The sequence below is a fragment of the Cydia amplana genome, chromosome 27 (assembly GCF_948474715.1).
Source record: "Cydia amplana chromosome 27, ilCydAmpl1.1, whole genome shotgun sequence".
Classification (NCBI taxonomy): domain Eukaryota; kingdom Metazoa; phylum Arthropoda; class Insecta; order Lepidoptera; family Tortricidae; genus Cydia; species Cydia amplana.
In genome coordinates this window covers 7,089,739-7,101,615 of record NC_086095.1, presented here as the reverse complement: position 1 = coordinate 7,101,615, position 11,877 = coordinate 7,089,739, and the positions used below count along the sequence as shown (strand labels likewise).

The following is an 11,877-nucleotide window of genomic DNA, read 5'->3' as shown; positions in this document are numbered from 1 at the left end:
GGTCACTCACAGGGGTCACTCACATAAAATGTTCCCGTGCGGGTTGGTGACTCACACCAGTGGAGGCACTCGCTCGGGTCACTCACACGAACGAGGCGTAGGGGGTCACTCACCAGGGTCACTCACATAAAATATTCCCGTGCGGGCTGGTGACACACCCATGGAGGCACTCGCTCGGGGCCACTCACATGAACGAGTCATAGGGGTCACTCACATAAAACATTCCCGTGCGGGTTGACTCACACCAATGGAGTAGCTCGCTCGGGTCACTCACGTGAAAGACTTCCCGTGGGAATTGGTCACTCACACCAGCGGGTCACGCACTCGTGGGTCACTCATACAAGAGGAGAGCTCATTCACAGTGGTCTTCATGAGTCACTTACGCATTATTTACAGTCATATGATATTCACATCAAAGTGACTGCTTGGTGTAGCTAAATGGGTCACTCACCCAACAAAACAACTCGCCTCCGTGTGTGGGTCACTCACGAAAAACAGATAAAAATCATTAAATTTAAGTCAAAGTCAAAATATACTTTATTCATGTAGGCCTAGCAACAAGCACTTATGAATCGTAACATACTTATAAATTATCTTAAGCTAATTATCAGAGCAATTTATTGATGTTATTATTCCATATGAATATTGGATTATTATACAAATCAAATTAAACACAAATTAAATTAAATTAAGAATTTCACAAAAGGATCGTCAAACATGAAAAAAAAAATTGTTTGAAAAAAAATTTTAGAGTTATATTTTTATTAATTAAATATCTCTGTATGGTATTATATGATTTCTAAGTGGCCCAGAAACTTTCAGTGTTACCTAATATGTAAATATGATGCATTATTGTACGGAATTCCATCAAAATTCAAATTTAGAACGTCAATAGGGTTTTTGACTGTATTTAACCTTTTGGACGCCAATGACCGATATACACGCACCGCAGGACGTCAAGGACATATTAATCGGTCATAGACCACAGAGCAACATAGACCTAAAGTCTATTTTTTTATTCGGTAGACTGAAATGACAGTTAATAGTATGAACATGAAATGTCATTCCATACTATTAACTGTCATTTCAGTCTACCGAATAAAAAAATAGACTTTAGGTGCATATGCATAAAGTTCAATTTCAGTTTTGACCTGTGGTTTTGACACTTCGGTGACCTGGCGTGTGAGAGACAGCTTTTGTGTTTGACATGGCGTCGAAAAGGTTAAAATAAATTATTTTGCACCATGCAAGAAATAAAGCACCAGAAAATTAATAGAGAAACGTAGGCAGCAGTTATTTTATGACACAGTTTCTATTTTAAAACCCGTGTAAAACTACAAAGAGTAGGTAATTTTATTGTGACGTCACATGCTAGTGTTTCATATGAATTCCAAAGTAGCAAATTGTTTTGACAGTTCTAAAAAAGAAACTGATTTAACTAGTAGGAAAATACCCTAATACATCAAAATTCAAATTTAGAACGTCAATACGAACAAATGACATATAGCTGGTCAAGCAAATCTTGTCCTACTAGTCAAATCAGTTTCTTTTTTAGAACTGTCAAAACGATTTGCTATACTTGGTCAACCAGATCTTGTCAGTAGAAAAAGGCGGCAAATTTGAAAAAAAATGTAGGCGCGAAGGGATATCGCCCCATAGAAAATTTGAATTTCGCGCTTTTTTTACTGACAAGATTTGCTTGACCAGCTATAGTAAATTAAATACGCCTTGACCGAGGTATGTTTGCGTATGTGCGTGTGTAAATAGTGTATGTAAGGTCTGTTTGTACAAATACAGTTTATGCTTGTTTAGTATACATGTTGTTTTATTTGAATACCTAAAGTATAAACTTTGTTTTACAGTTTGTCAAGCTGGATATGTCAGTAGCAATGTAAAGCATACTAAAGTATGGTTTCCCTAGGAAACGAATAAAAAGCAGCAATGTACATCGAAAAACGATGAAATGTAAACAAAACAGTTCCACAGATAAGATATAAATGACACGCGATTTTCGAACAATTCAAACGTAGTGTTGATATAGCTGGTCAACCAAATCTTGTCAGTAAAAAGAGGCGCGAAATTCAATTTTTTTATGGGACGATATCCCTTTGCGCCTACATTTTTCAAATTTGCCGCCTTTTTCTACTGTCAAGATCTGGTTGACCAAGTTATAGAACCCGCGATTTTTCGAATTAGCCACCTTTATCTATTGACAACATGTGCTTGACCAAGTATAATAATAGGTACACTAGATACCGTATCTATAGTTTGTCAAAGGACTGTCTCACTTCAAACATAGACAGAGATAATCGTACTATCTTTGTCTTACACTAGTACTAGCACCCTTGTGTGTTAGGTATATAACAATCAGGGCTGGGGCTATAGTCCCCACGCTAGCCCAATGCGGATTGGAGACTTCACATACTACACCTTTGACTTTCTTCGCAGATGTATGCAGGTTTCCTCACGATGTTTTCCTTCACCGAAAAGCTAGTGTTCATATCAAATGATATGTGACGTTATCTATGAAAAAGGGACCTTATCGTCGATGGCGCTTACGCCATTATTAACGATGCTCCGATATAAATACAATGCCGCGCGACGCTGTGCGGCGTAAGCGCCATCAACAATAAGGTCCCTTTTCATAGATAATGCCCCATATTGTGTAGGTACATAAGTTCCGAAAAACGCATTGGTCAGGATTTGAACCCGCGACCTCCGTATTGAAAGTCGGACGTCATATGCACTCGGCACCACCGCTTGAATAAATAAAAACCGGCCAAGTGCGAGTCGGTCTCGCGTTCCAAGGGTTCCGTGTTCCGTGCATTACAATCATAATGTGATTTTTTGTGTTTAGTTTATATTTTTATATGTATGGGCAACTAGTGAGTTGCCTGAAATAAAGATTTCATTTCATTTCATTACACAATTTTTAACAATGGAGTTTTTTATGTGAAACGAGTGAAATGTCTATAAGAAACCCGTAGGGGTCGGATCAATAACTAGGTAATTAAATCCGACTCACGCTTGACAGACACATTTCTAATAGGTTTTCCTGTCATCTATAGGTAAAGAACAATTTTGAGTATTTTTTTCAATTTTTTTTGTTTAGTTTCGGAGATAAAGGGGAATGGGTGGATAGACAGAGACGCACGAGTGATCCTATATTAAGAGTTCAGTTTTTTCCTTTGAGGTACGGAACCCTAAAAAATGAATAATAACTTTTTTTTTAACGTTTTACTATATTTATTTATAAAAAATCAACTCGAATGAAACCAAATAAAAACACTACTCTAGCAGAAAATACAACGGTTCTTAAATAACTACGGAACCCTAAACAGCCAACATAGGCAAAAAATATTCGCACATTTAAATATGCACTTTAAGTACTGCACAGAAGGTTCAAATACCTTTTCAAGCAATACTCGTTGTTACTGTAAGTTTTAATCGTACGTACGAGTTAAGATCGTGGTTTTCACACATAAGTGACATAAGTATACAGAATAACGCGTCAGCTAGTCGCGTTTACGTAGGTAAAAAAAAAAACTTAATACAAATTAAAAAATAAAACAGTGATTTTTAAGTGTGTTTTGTAAAGTGTCAGTTGTGATTGAACGAGGTTTGAGTGTATTAAATAGTAAGTTTTATTTAATAGATTTTTTTTTAATAGATTTTTCTGGGACTGTATTTCTAAAATGTTTGATATTATTAACTTAAGTTAGGTTTATAAGTTACTAGCGACCCGCTCCGGCTTCGCACGGACATTAACAAACATGATACATAAACCTTCCTCTTGAATCACTATATCTATTAAAAAAAAACGCATCAAAATCCGTTGCGTAGTTTTAAAGATCTAAGCATATACAGACGGACAGACAGACAGGGAAGCGACTTTGTGTAGTGATGTTATTACAATTTTTTTAACGCGTTTGTTTATTTATTTATTTAATATTTATTGCACAAAAAAAACGTATCGTACCAAAGGCGGACTAAATGCCAAACGGCATTCTCTACTAGTCAACCTTAGGGTCAAGCAGGGAGAGTTCTCTGTTTTACTTTAACTACTTTTTGCATAGAAAATGGTTTTACAACAAACGTGAAAAATGTGTAAATATAGGTATTTGGCCCGAGTTTTAATTGTTCTTTTTGTTTTCGTTTTATTTTGATAAAATTTGGCTGCTTTCAAGAGCTTCTCCTTCTGGATGGGAGAAAATACAAAATCCAAAATGGGACAGAAATCGAAATTATTTTCCGTTAAGTTACGATACTTCCAGAAGTTTTCTTACCTAACTGAGCAATTCTTTAAAAATGCAACAATTATTTTTTTGTTAATTTAGTTTAAACTTTATTGTACATAAAAAAGCGGCCAAGTGTGAGTCGAACTCGCCCATGAAGGGTTCCGTATTTAGGCGATTTATGACGTATAAAAAAAAAACTACTTACTAGATCTCGTTCAAACCAATTTTCGGTGGAAGTTTACATGGTAATGTACATCATATATTTTTTTTAGTTTTATCATTCTCTTATTTTAGAAGTTACAGGGGGGGGGGGGACACACATTTTACCACTTTGGAAGTGTCTCTCGCGCAAACTATTGCGTTTAGAAAAAAATGATATTAGAAACCTCAATATCATTTTTGAAGACCTATCCATAGATACCCCACACGTATGGGTTTGATGAAAAAAAAAATTTGAGTTTCAGTTCGAAGTATGGGGAACCCCAAAAATTTATTGTTTTTTTTCTATTTTTGTGTGAAAATCTTAATGCGGTTCACAGAATACATCTACTTACCAAGTTTCAACAGTATAGTTCTTATAGTTTCGGAGCAAAGTGGCTGTGACATACGGACGGACAGACAGACGGACAGACGGACAGACGGACAGACAGACAGACAGACAGACATGACGAATCTATAAGGGTTCCGTTTTTTGCCATTTGGCTACGGAACCCTAAAAAGTGTACAACAGGCGGACTTAATACCACTATAGACATTCTCTATCAGTCAACCATAGGGCTAAACGTAAAAGCATCAATTTTGTTATTTTTTCATAAAATTTGTGTTATTTCTACTCAGAATCATGAGCTCTTTCGATCCTAATGGGATAGAAAAAAGTCCCAGTGTTTTTTCCTATTGTGTTACCATTTCCCCATAATATACCTACTTTTCACCACACCAGCTCGGAAAGGCTTACTTTGCACTTCAAAAACGGATAGCAAATTTGCACTTTGGTATCAGAAATTCACAAGTAATCAAATGCAAATTTTGAGTTGTTTTCTTATGTTCGCTGGTAGAATTGACTTTTAAATTATGATTTTGGATGATAAATATTTTTTTAATAACATTCATTTGAATTTGATTTTGTTTATGATATTTTACATTTTTGAGAATTTTCTTCGGGTTGGTGTGGTGAAAATTTTTGTGTTTCACTCGGGGGCAAATTTTGTTTAACCCTCGCAACCACTGACTTAATATAAAAGAAATAGACACACAAAGCAGAACAAAAACGTCAAGAAATGTGGATCCCAATGACGTTTCGCACCATTTACATTGATGATAAAAACGCTTACGTAAATTTTGAGTCAAGATAAATGTTTCGTACAGTAAAGAGCTTAATGTCGTAAGCATTAAGTGTCAAATTTGCAAACATAAGTACCAACACTGTTAAAAAATTTAGTCCGATGGCACTAAACGTAACGTATTTACGTCAAACAACGTCAAACGAGAATAATGAACGAATGGAGTCACTTTGGTACACTTTAATATGTATTACTGTACAGGGAAACCAATTGAAGTAATAAATAAAACAAATTTAATTTAATCGGGAGCTCAAATAAAATTAATTCGTGGTTCAAATTCAAACAAATTAAATTTTTAATTCGTAAGTATACGTCTTTAAATACTAATTTCCTTGAAATAAATTCTACTTATTAAATAACTGTGTATTTAAGATCTACATAATACTCATAGCACGGGTGCACGGGGAAATTTAGATACTGATTGGATTTTTTTTATAAAGTCTACCTATACTTTATAAAAAAAATCCTGTGGTTGTCACTGTGTTCCGACAGGTTTAGCATTTACAGTTAGTCGATATAAGCCCTTATTGGTGGTGTATATGTCGGAAACAGGGAAATGGGCCGAACACACAAGTGCCGTTTTGCCTTGTTTAAAACTGTATCACCCCTATCTCTTGCTATAATTAAATAGCAGTCCACTTTGCACGTCGCATAGGTTTTCTTGGAAATCTTCAATTTAAACATAATATTATTTCTTATGAATTCCATATAAAAATAAAAAAAAATATTGACCTCACATCGACTTATTAGAATTTTGTTCCTTGACATCCCTTCTTTGGTACTAACAAATTAATTTATTTAAAACCATAAAATTACCACCAGATTACATAAATTATGTAATGCTATCCAAAGAACTAACCGAAAGAAATACATTCCATCCTTTTTCCTTGTTTTATCATTGTTATTTTTACATATTTTAACGGCACATTTCGTAATTGTTGACAACTTCACATTTGAGCGTTTCAAACAAGACTAAACGAAAAAGTAATGCATGATCTGTTTTGACATCACTTTTGTGGGGCCATTTTTGGCGGCTGATTGGGTATCCAGTTCTTTATACTATATCAATGCTCGCAACGCTCAATATTTCATTTTTCGAACCACGAGCGTAGCGAGCAAGCAATTTTGGAATCTTTCGCTTGCTCGGGTATCAATATTAGCACTTTGCCCCCTTGTAAAACAAATAACTATTGTTCTTTGTATGACGTTAACAAACAGGAAAGTTTCGGAAAGGAAACAAACCTAAGTAGTTAAATGGATTTAGCTACAAAGATTTATATCATTTATATGTAAAGTCGAAGAAAAAATCGTGACAATAGGTTGATAAAATATGGTTTTGTGATAATTGAATTGTCAAACGTCTACTTTTGACCAGTGCCTCTACCCAGCCATACAAATGAAAACCCCAAAAACTTCCACTCAAATTTGAACCTATAGTGCAGGGAATAGAGTTGATTTTTATTTTCGAATTTAAACTGTTGTGAACTGTTTATTTGCTTAACGATTTAAACTGTTTATTTGCTTGAAAATTAAACGATACGAATCAAATGCAACTCTGTTCTAATTGAATATGGTTTAAATTACATTGAACTGAAGAAGTACTATAGGTAGGACGTTGGGCCTTAGGAGGTTACCATGAGTTAATGACAGTCGATAGCAGTGGCGGCGCGTCAAACATATCCATAGGCAACCCGGGGCTAATTTGGCTTACATATTTCTTTTACAACTATGCTCAAACGTCCAAAAACAGGCAAGCCGGTGGGAATCGGCTTTTATAGATGCTCCGCCACTGGTCGATAGTGAGAACGGTAAGGAAAATTACCTACGTGCGTTCGCGTTCACATTATGTCTATTTTTTTGGTGGAAATATTCCGCTGGATGAGAATACGTTTGGATGGGACTATGCATCAAAAGTATATATACATTTAAGCTGTTGACCTTTATATACAGGGTTGGGCAAAATACTGGCTTCCACGTATTTGAAATACAAATTACAAAATACATTTTTAAAAGTATTTGAAATACAAAATACAAACTACTTTGGTGACGGGTATTTGAAATACAAAATACAAATTACAGTGTTTAAAATAATGTATTTCAATTACAAAATATACCTTTATTTATTTTTTTGTTTAGCATTTAGTTTTAACGTTAACGAAAATCCTTTCATATAAACTTATAGGGTCATTGCGCTAGTTTTCGTCCAGCTCTAGTTTACGTCCACTTGACGAAATTTGAATATATACCTACATTCCTGCACAAATTTGGACTGATTTCAATCCTTATGTCTAAGGCGTCTAAGCAATATATCTGTCTACATATAACAATGATATTTCGCAAAAAGGAAGCGCTGGTGGCCTAGCGGTAAGAGCGTGCGACTTGCAATCCGGAGGTCGCGAGTTCGAACCCCGGCTCGAACCAATGAGTTTTTCGGAACTATGTACGAAATATCATTTGATATTTACCAGTCGCTTTTCGGTGAAGGAAAACATCGTGAGGAAACCGGACTAATTCCAATTACGGCCCTAGTTTACCCTCTGGGTTGGAAGGTCAGATGGCAGTCGCTATCGTAAAAACTAGTGCTAACGCCAATTACTGGGATTAGTTTCCAAGCGGACCCCAGGCTCCCATGAGTCGTGGCAAAATGCCGGGACAACGCGAGGAAGATGAAGATTTCGCAAAAAGTAGTAAATTAAAAATGAAATATATATTTGATAATCCGTCAAGTCGTCGAAAACTAGTGCATGGACGGAAACTACTGCAATGACCCTATCCCCTAGATTTAAATGAAAAGTTCCACACAGAAGTTGACCTAATATAGATCCAGTATCCAGCCAATGAAAATTGTATATCGGCTGGATCGGAGGTTCGCGGTCGGCTCACAGCTTGTGCGAGAGATTAGACATTTTAGGATTATAGAATTTAATAAAATGTATTTATAGAAATGTATTTTGAAGCTTGAAGTATTTGAAATACAAAATACTAAATACATGTGAGTGCAGTATTTGAAATACCAAATACAAAATACTTTTGAGGTAGTATTTGAAATACAAATACAAAATACTAATTTGTATTTCAAATACATGTAATTGAAATACTGCCCAACCCTGTTTATATATATAGGAGATAGATAAATGGCTGACCTTTAGCTAATTAACGTTAGATCCAGTTCTATAAAATAAAATAAAAATATGACATCTTCGTATATTTCTGGCAATTTTTTGTAACCTACATAACTTGTTTTACTTATAACATTACGTAAAAATGCGTGTCGTATTGCACCGAAACTAAAGAGTATGTCAGCACATAATGTCTGCTGACTAATGAAAATATTTGAAAATGCATATTGACAGGAATTTGGTGTTTGTCAGACATTGGCCTAGTTTAGCGGTTTGTTTAAAATATAATGTAAACGTGAGTTTGAATAATTCATTATTATGGTATTATTTGCTCATTGACGTCTACATTTTTAGGGTTCCGTAGCCAATATGGCAAAAACGGAACCCTTGTAGTTTAGTCATGAAAAAAAATTGAGAAAATAAAGCTTATATGTAAGCTTATATATAAAGATGGAGATTATTTGGACTATGATCGGTTGAGCCATTAATACCTTAAGTTTATTTCAAAAATCTTATTAAAAAACTTACAAAATACTTATAAAATTTGTAAAACTTGTATATTTGTATTTGTAAAATTTGTAATTTGTTTGTGTGTTATAGAATATCAAAAAACTTAAGTATAAAATTTGTTACGTAAAAATTACAAGTAATTTATACCTTACATAACAATTTCGGTTTATGAACTACAGACTACAGGCTGCTGACATCAGACAGACATACATCGTAGACCTTATTAATAGAGTTTAGTGTGTCATAAGACTGAGCATAGTAGTGCTACCCCCTCTGCCACAAATATATGGTTTACTCCATTTTCGAGTCAAAGTGTCTTTGTGTGACGTCCGTGTCTTTGAACGGACCAATCACGGCACGGGACTCGCTCACCTCGTCCCCCGCACCCCAGTATTTTTGGCAGCATCGGTTTCATGAAATAATTGCTCTCAATTCCGTCTAGAGGATTCCTAGTCTATGTCATAATTAAGCCACAATGTAATTTGCAATGTAATATGCATAAGCTATTTGCATATAAGTCAGGACCTGAATAATATTTAAATATTGCGCATTTTAATAACATTCTAGGGTCTCGTAGTCAATTAGGAACCCTAAGTGTAAGGCCTGAGTGGACGCTCGAAGCGGAGCGTTCGGCGGGGCGTGCAGCGTGGCGTCGGGCTCACAAGTAATTTGAGCAGCGTGCACTAATGCCGCTCCTATACGCTTGCATTTGTTTAACATGCACGCCGCACGCCCCGCCCCGCTGCACGCCGAACTCGAGCGTCCACTCAGGCCTTACACTTATAATCTCGCCATGTCCGTCTGTCTGTCTGTCCGTCTGCTTACGTTGGATAGGTCTTTCAAAAGCACCTGGGCTTGAAAGTGAACTTTTTAGCAATCCTTTCCATGAAAAACCTTTTAAATATGACCGTTTTTAGGGTTCCGTACCCAAAAGGTAAACCGGAATCTTATTACTAAGACACCTCTACCCGTCAGTCTGTCTGTCACCAGGCTGTATCTCATGAACCGTGATAGCTCGCTAGCTATAAATAAATTAATTCATAAAGTGACCATGCAATTTTGTAGCTGTGTGTACGAGCCGGGGCTTAAACCTACCCACCTTCGTTTTGAAAGCCTTTCCGCTGCTCTAGACATAATGATCATTACCTATATCTACGATTGTAATTACCATTAATTAAGTAAACAAAGTCGTTAACCTCGTTGAGTAACAATAAAAAACCGGGTAAGTGCTAGTCGGACTCGCTCACCGAGGGTTCCGTACTTTTTAGTATTTATTGTTATAGCGGCAACATAAATACATCATCTATGAAAATTTCAACTGTCTAGCTGTCACGGTTCATGAGATACAGCCTTGTGATAGACGGACAGCGGAGTCTTAGTAAAAGGGTCCCGTTTTTATTCTTTGGTTACGGAACCCTAAAAACTATTAAATTGTAACATTTGTGTCATAATACATATAGGTAATGCGGAAACATTTAGTCACTACTTTGAAAAAATCTCGTACCTAAGTATCTTACACTGCTACTCAAAGTTGAAACGCAGTAACTCTGTACCTATGCATCCCATACATCATACTTATTAGTTATCAAATTTCTCTTTAGATTGACAGAACAAGATACGAGTGGTTCGAAAAATGGATTCTTGAGCAGAAAAACTCACTAGTTTTACTTTATCATTTGTCGTACCTACTTATATTTAGGATTTTGTGTAGATGTGCGTCAGAACTAACATAACAGTGGATTTTTCCATAATTAGAGTTTTATATCTAACTTACTGTAAAATCGATTTAGAAACTTACCTAAATATTCAGAAATATTCAGAGTCGAACTATAGAAAAATTAATATACTTACTTAAATAAATATAAAAAAATGTGACCTGTCGTCGATTGTACCTATTATGAATAATAACTATATGCGGAGGTAATAATAATAACTTATTTATGACGTGTTTAGGTTCCGTATTCCGTAGATGAGACATTTTTTTTTCAATTATATTGTCAATTTGATCGAAGATGGCCATAGAGTGCTATTGGAAGACGGACTATTATTTCTGAGAGTAAATCGAGGCAAGAAGGAAAGCGACGAGGGAGTGTATTGGTGCGTGGCACGGAACTTGGCAGGCGAGGCTGTCAGTCGCAATGCTTCTCTCAATGTTGCTGTGATTCGTGACGACTTTCGAGTGGAACCTAGAGACGTGCACGTAGCAGCCGGCGAGCCAGCGGTGCTGGAATGTTCTCCCCCTAAAGGAGTTCCAGAGCCGTCTGTGCATTGGTTGAAAGATGGGAATTTATATGACGTGGAAGTCAACGGAAGGGTGACAGTAACGGAAAGTGGTAGTTTAAAAATATTAGAAACCCTGCCAACTGACAGCGGGCTGTACAGATAGGGTTGCCAGATCGAAAGGCGCTATTATCGGGAAAACATATCAATTTTTCGGGATTTTGGGCTTTAAGTCGGGAAACAAAAACCATTCAAACTAAATTAATTGCATTAAAAACAACGATATTATACATTATTGGCACTACGTCAGCTGCTCTGCCCACTCTCGCCACGCACGCCCCGCGCGCGCGCTGACGGGCTCGACGCTGGTCGCTTGCTCGCTCGACGACAGTTCGAAACTTGAAATTATTGTTTATAGCGTGAAGTTGTTTTTCGGGACAATTTTCACTT

The 11,877-nt window shown here is 36.2% G+C and overlaps 1 protein-coding gene across 1 annotated transcript in view; it reads left to right on the top strand.

Annotated features, from left to right (window-relative positions):
* Window positions 1–3,599: 3,599 nt before the first annotated feature.
* Window positions 3,600–11,877, top strand: part of LOC134660562 (fatty acyl-CoA reductase wat-like) — a 28,260-nt gene continuing 19,982 nt past the window's right edge. Inside the window, exon 1 of the mRNA XM_063516334.1 lies at window positions 3,600–3,637. Coding sequence (XP_063372404.1) covers window position 3,637 — 1 coding nt within the window. The 5' untranslated portion in view covers window positions 3,600–3,636. The remainder of the gene's footprint in view (window positions 3,638–11,877) is intronic.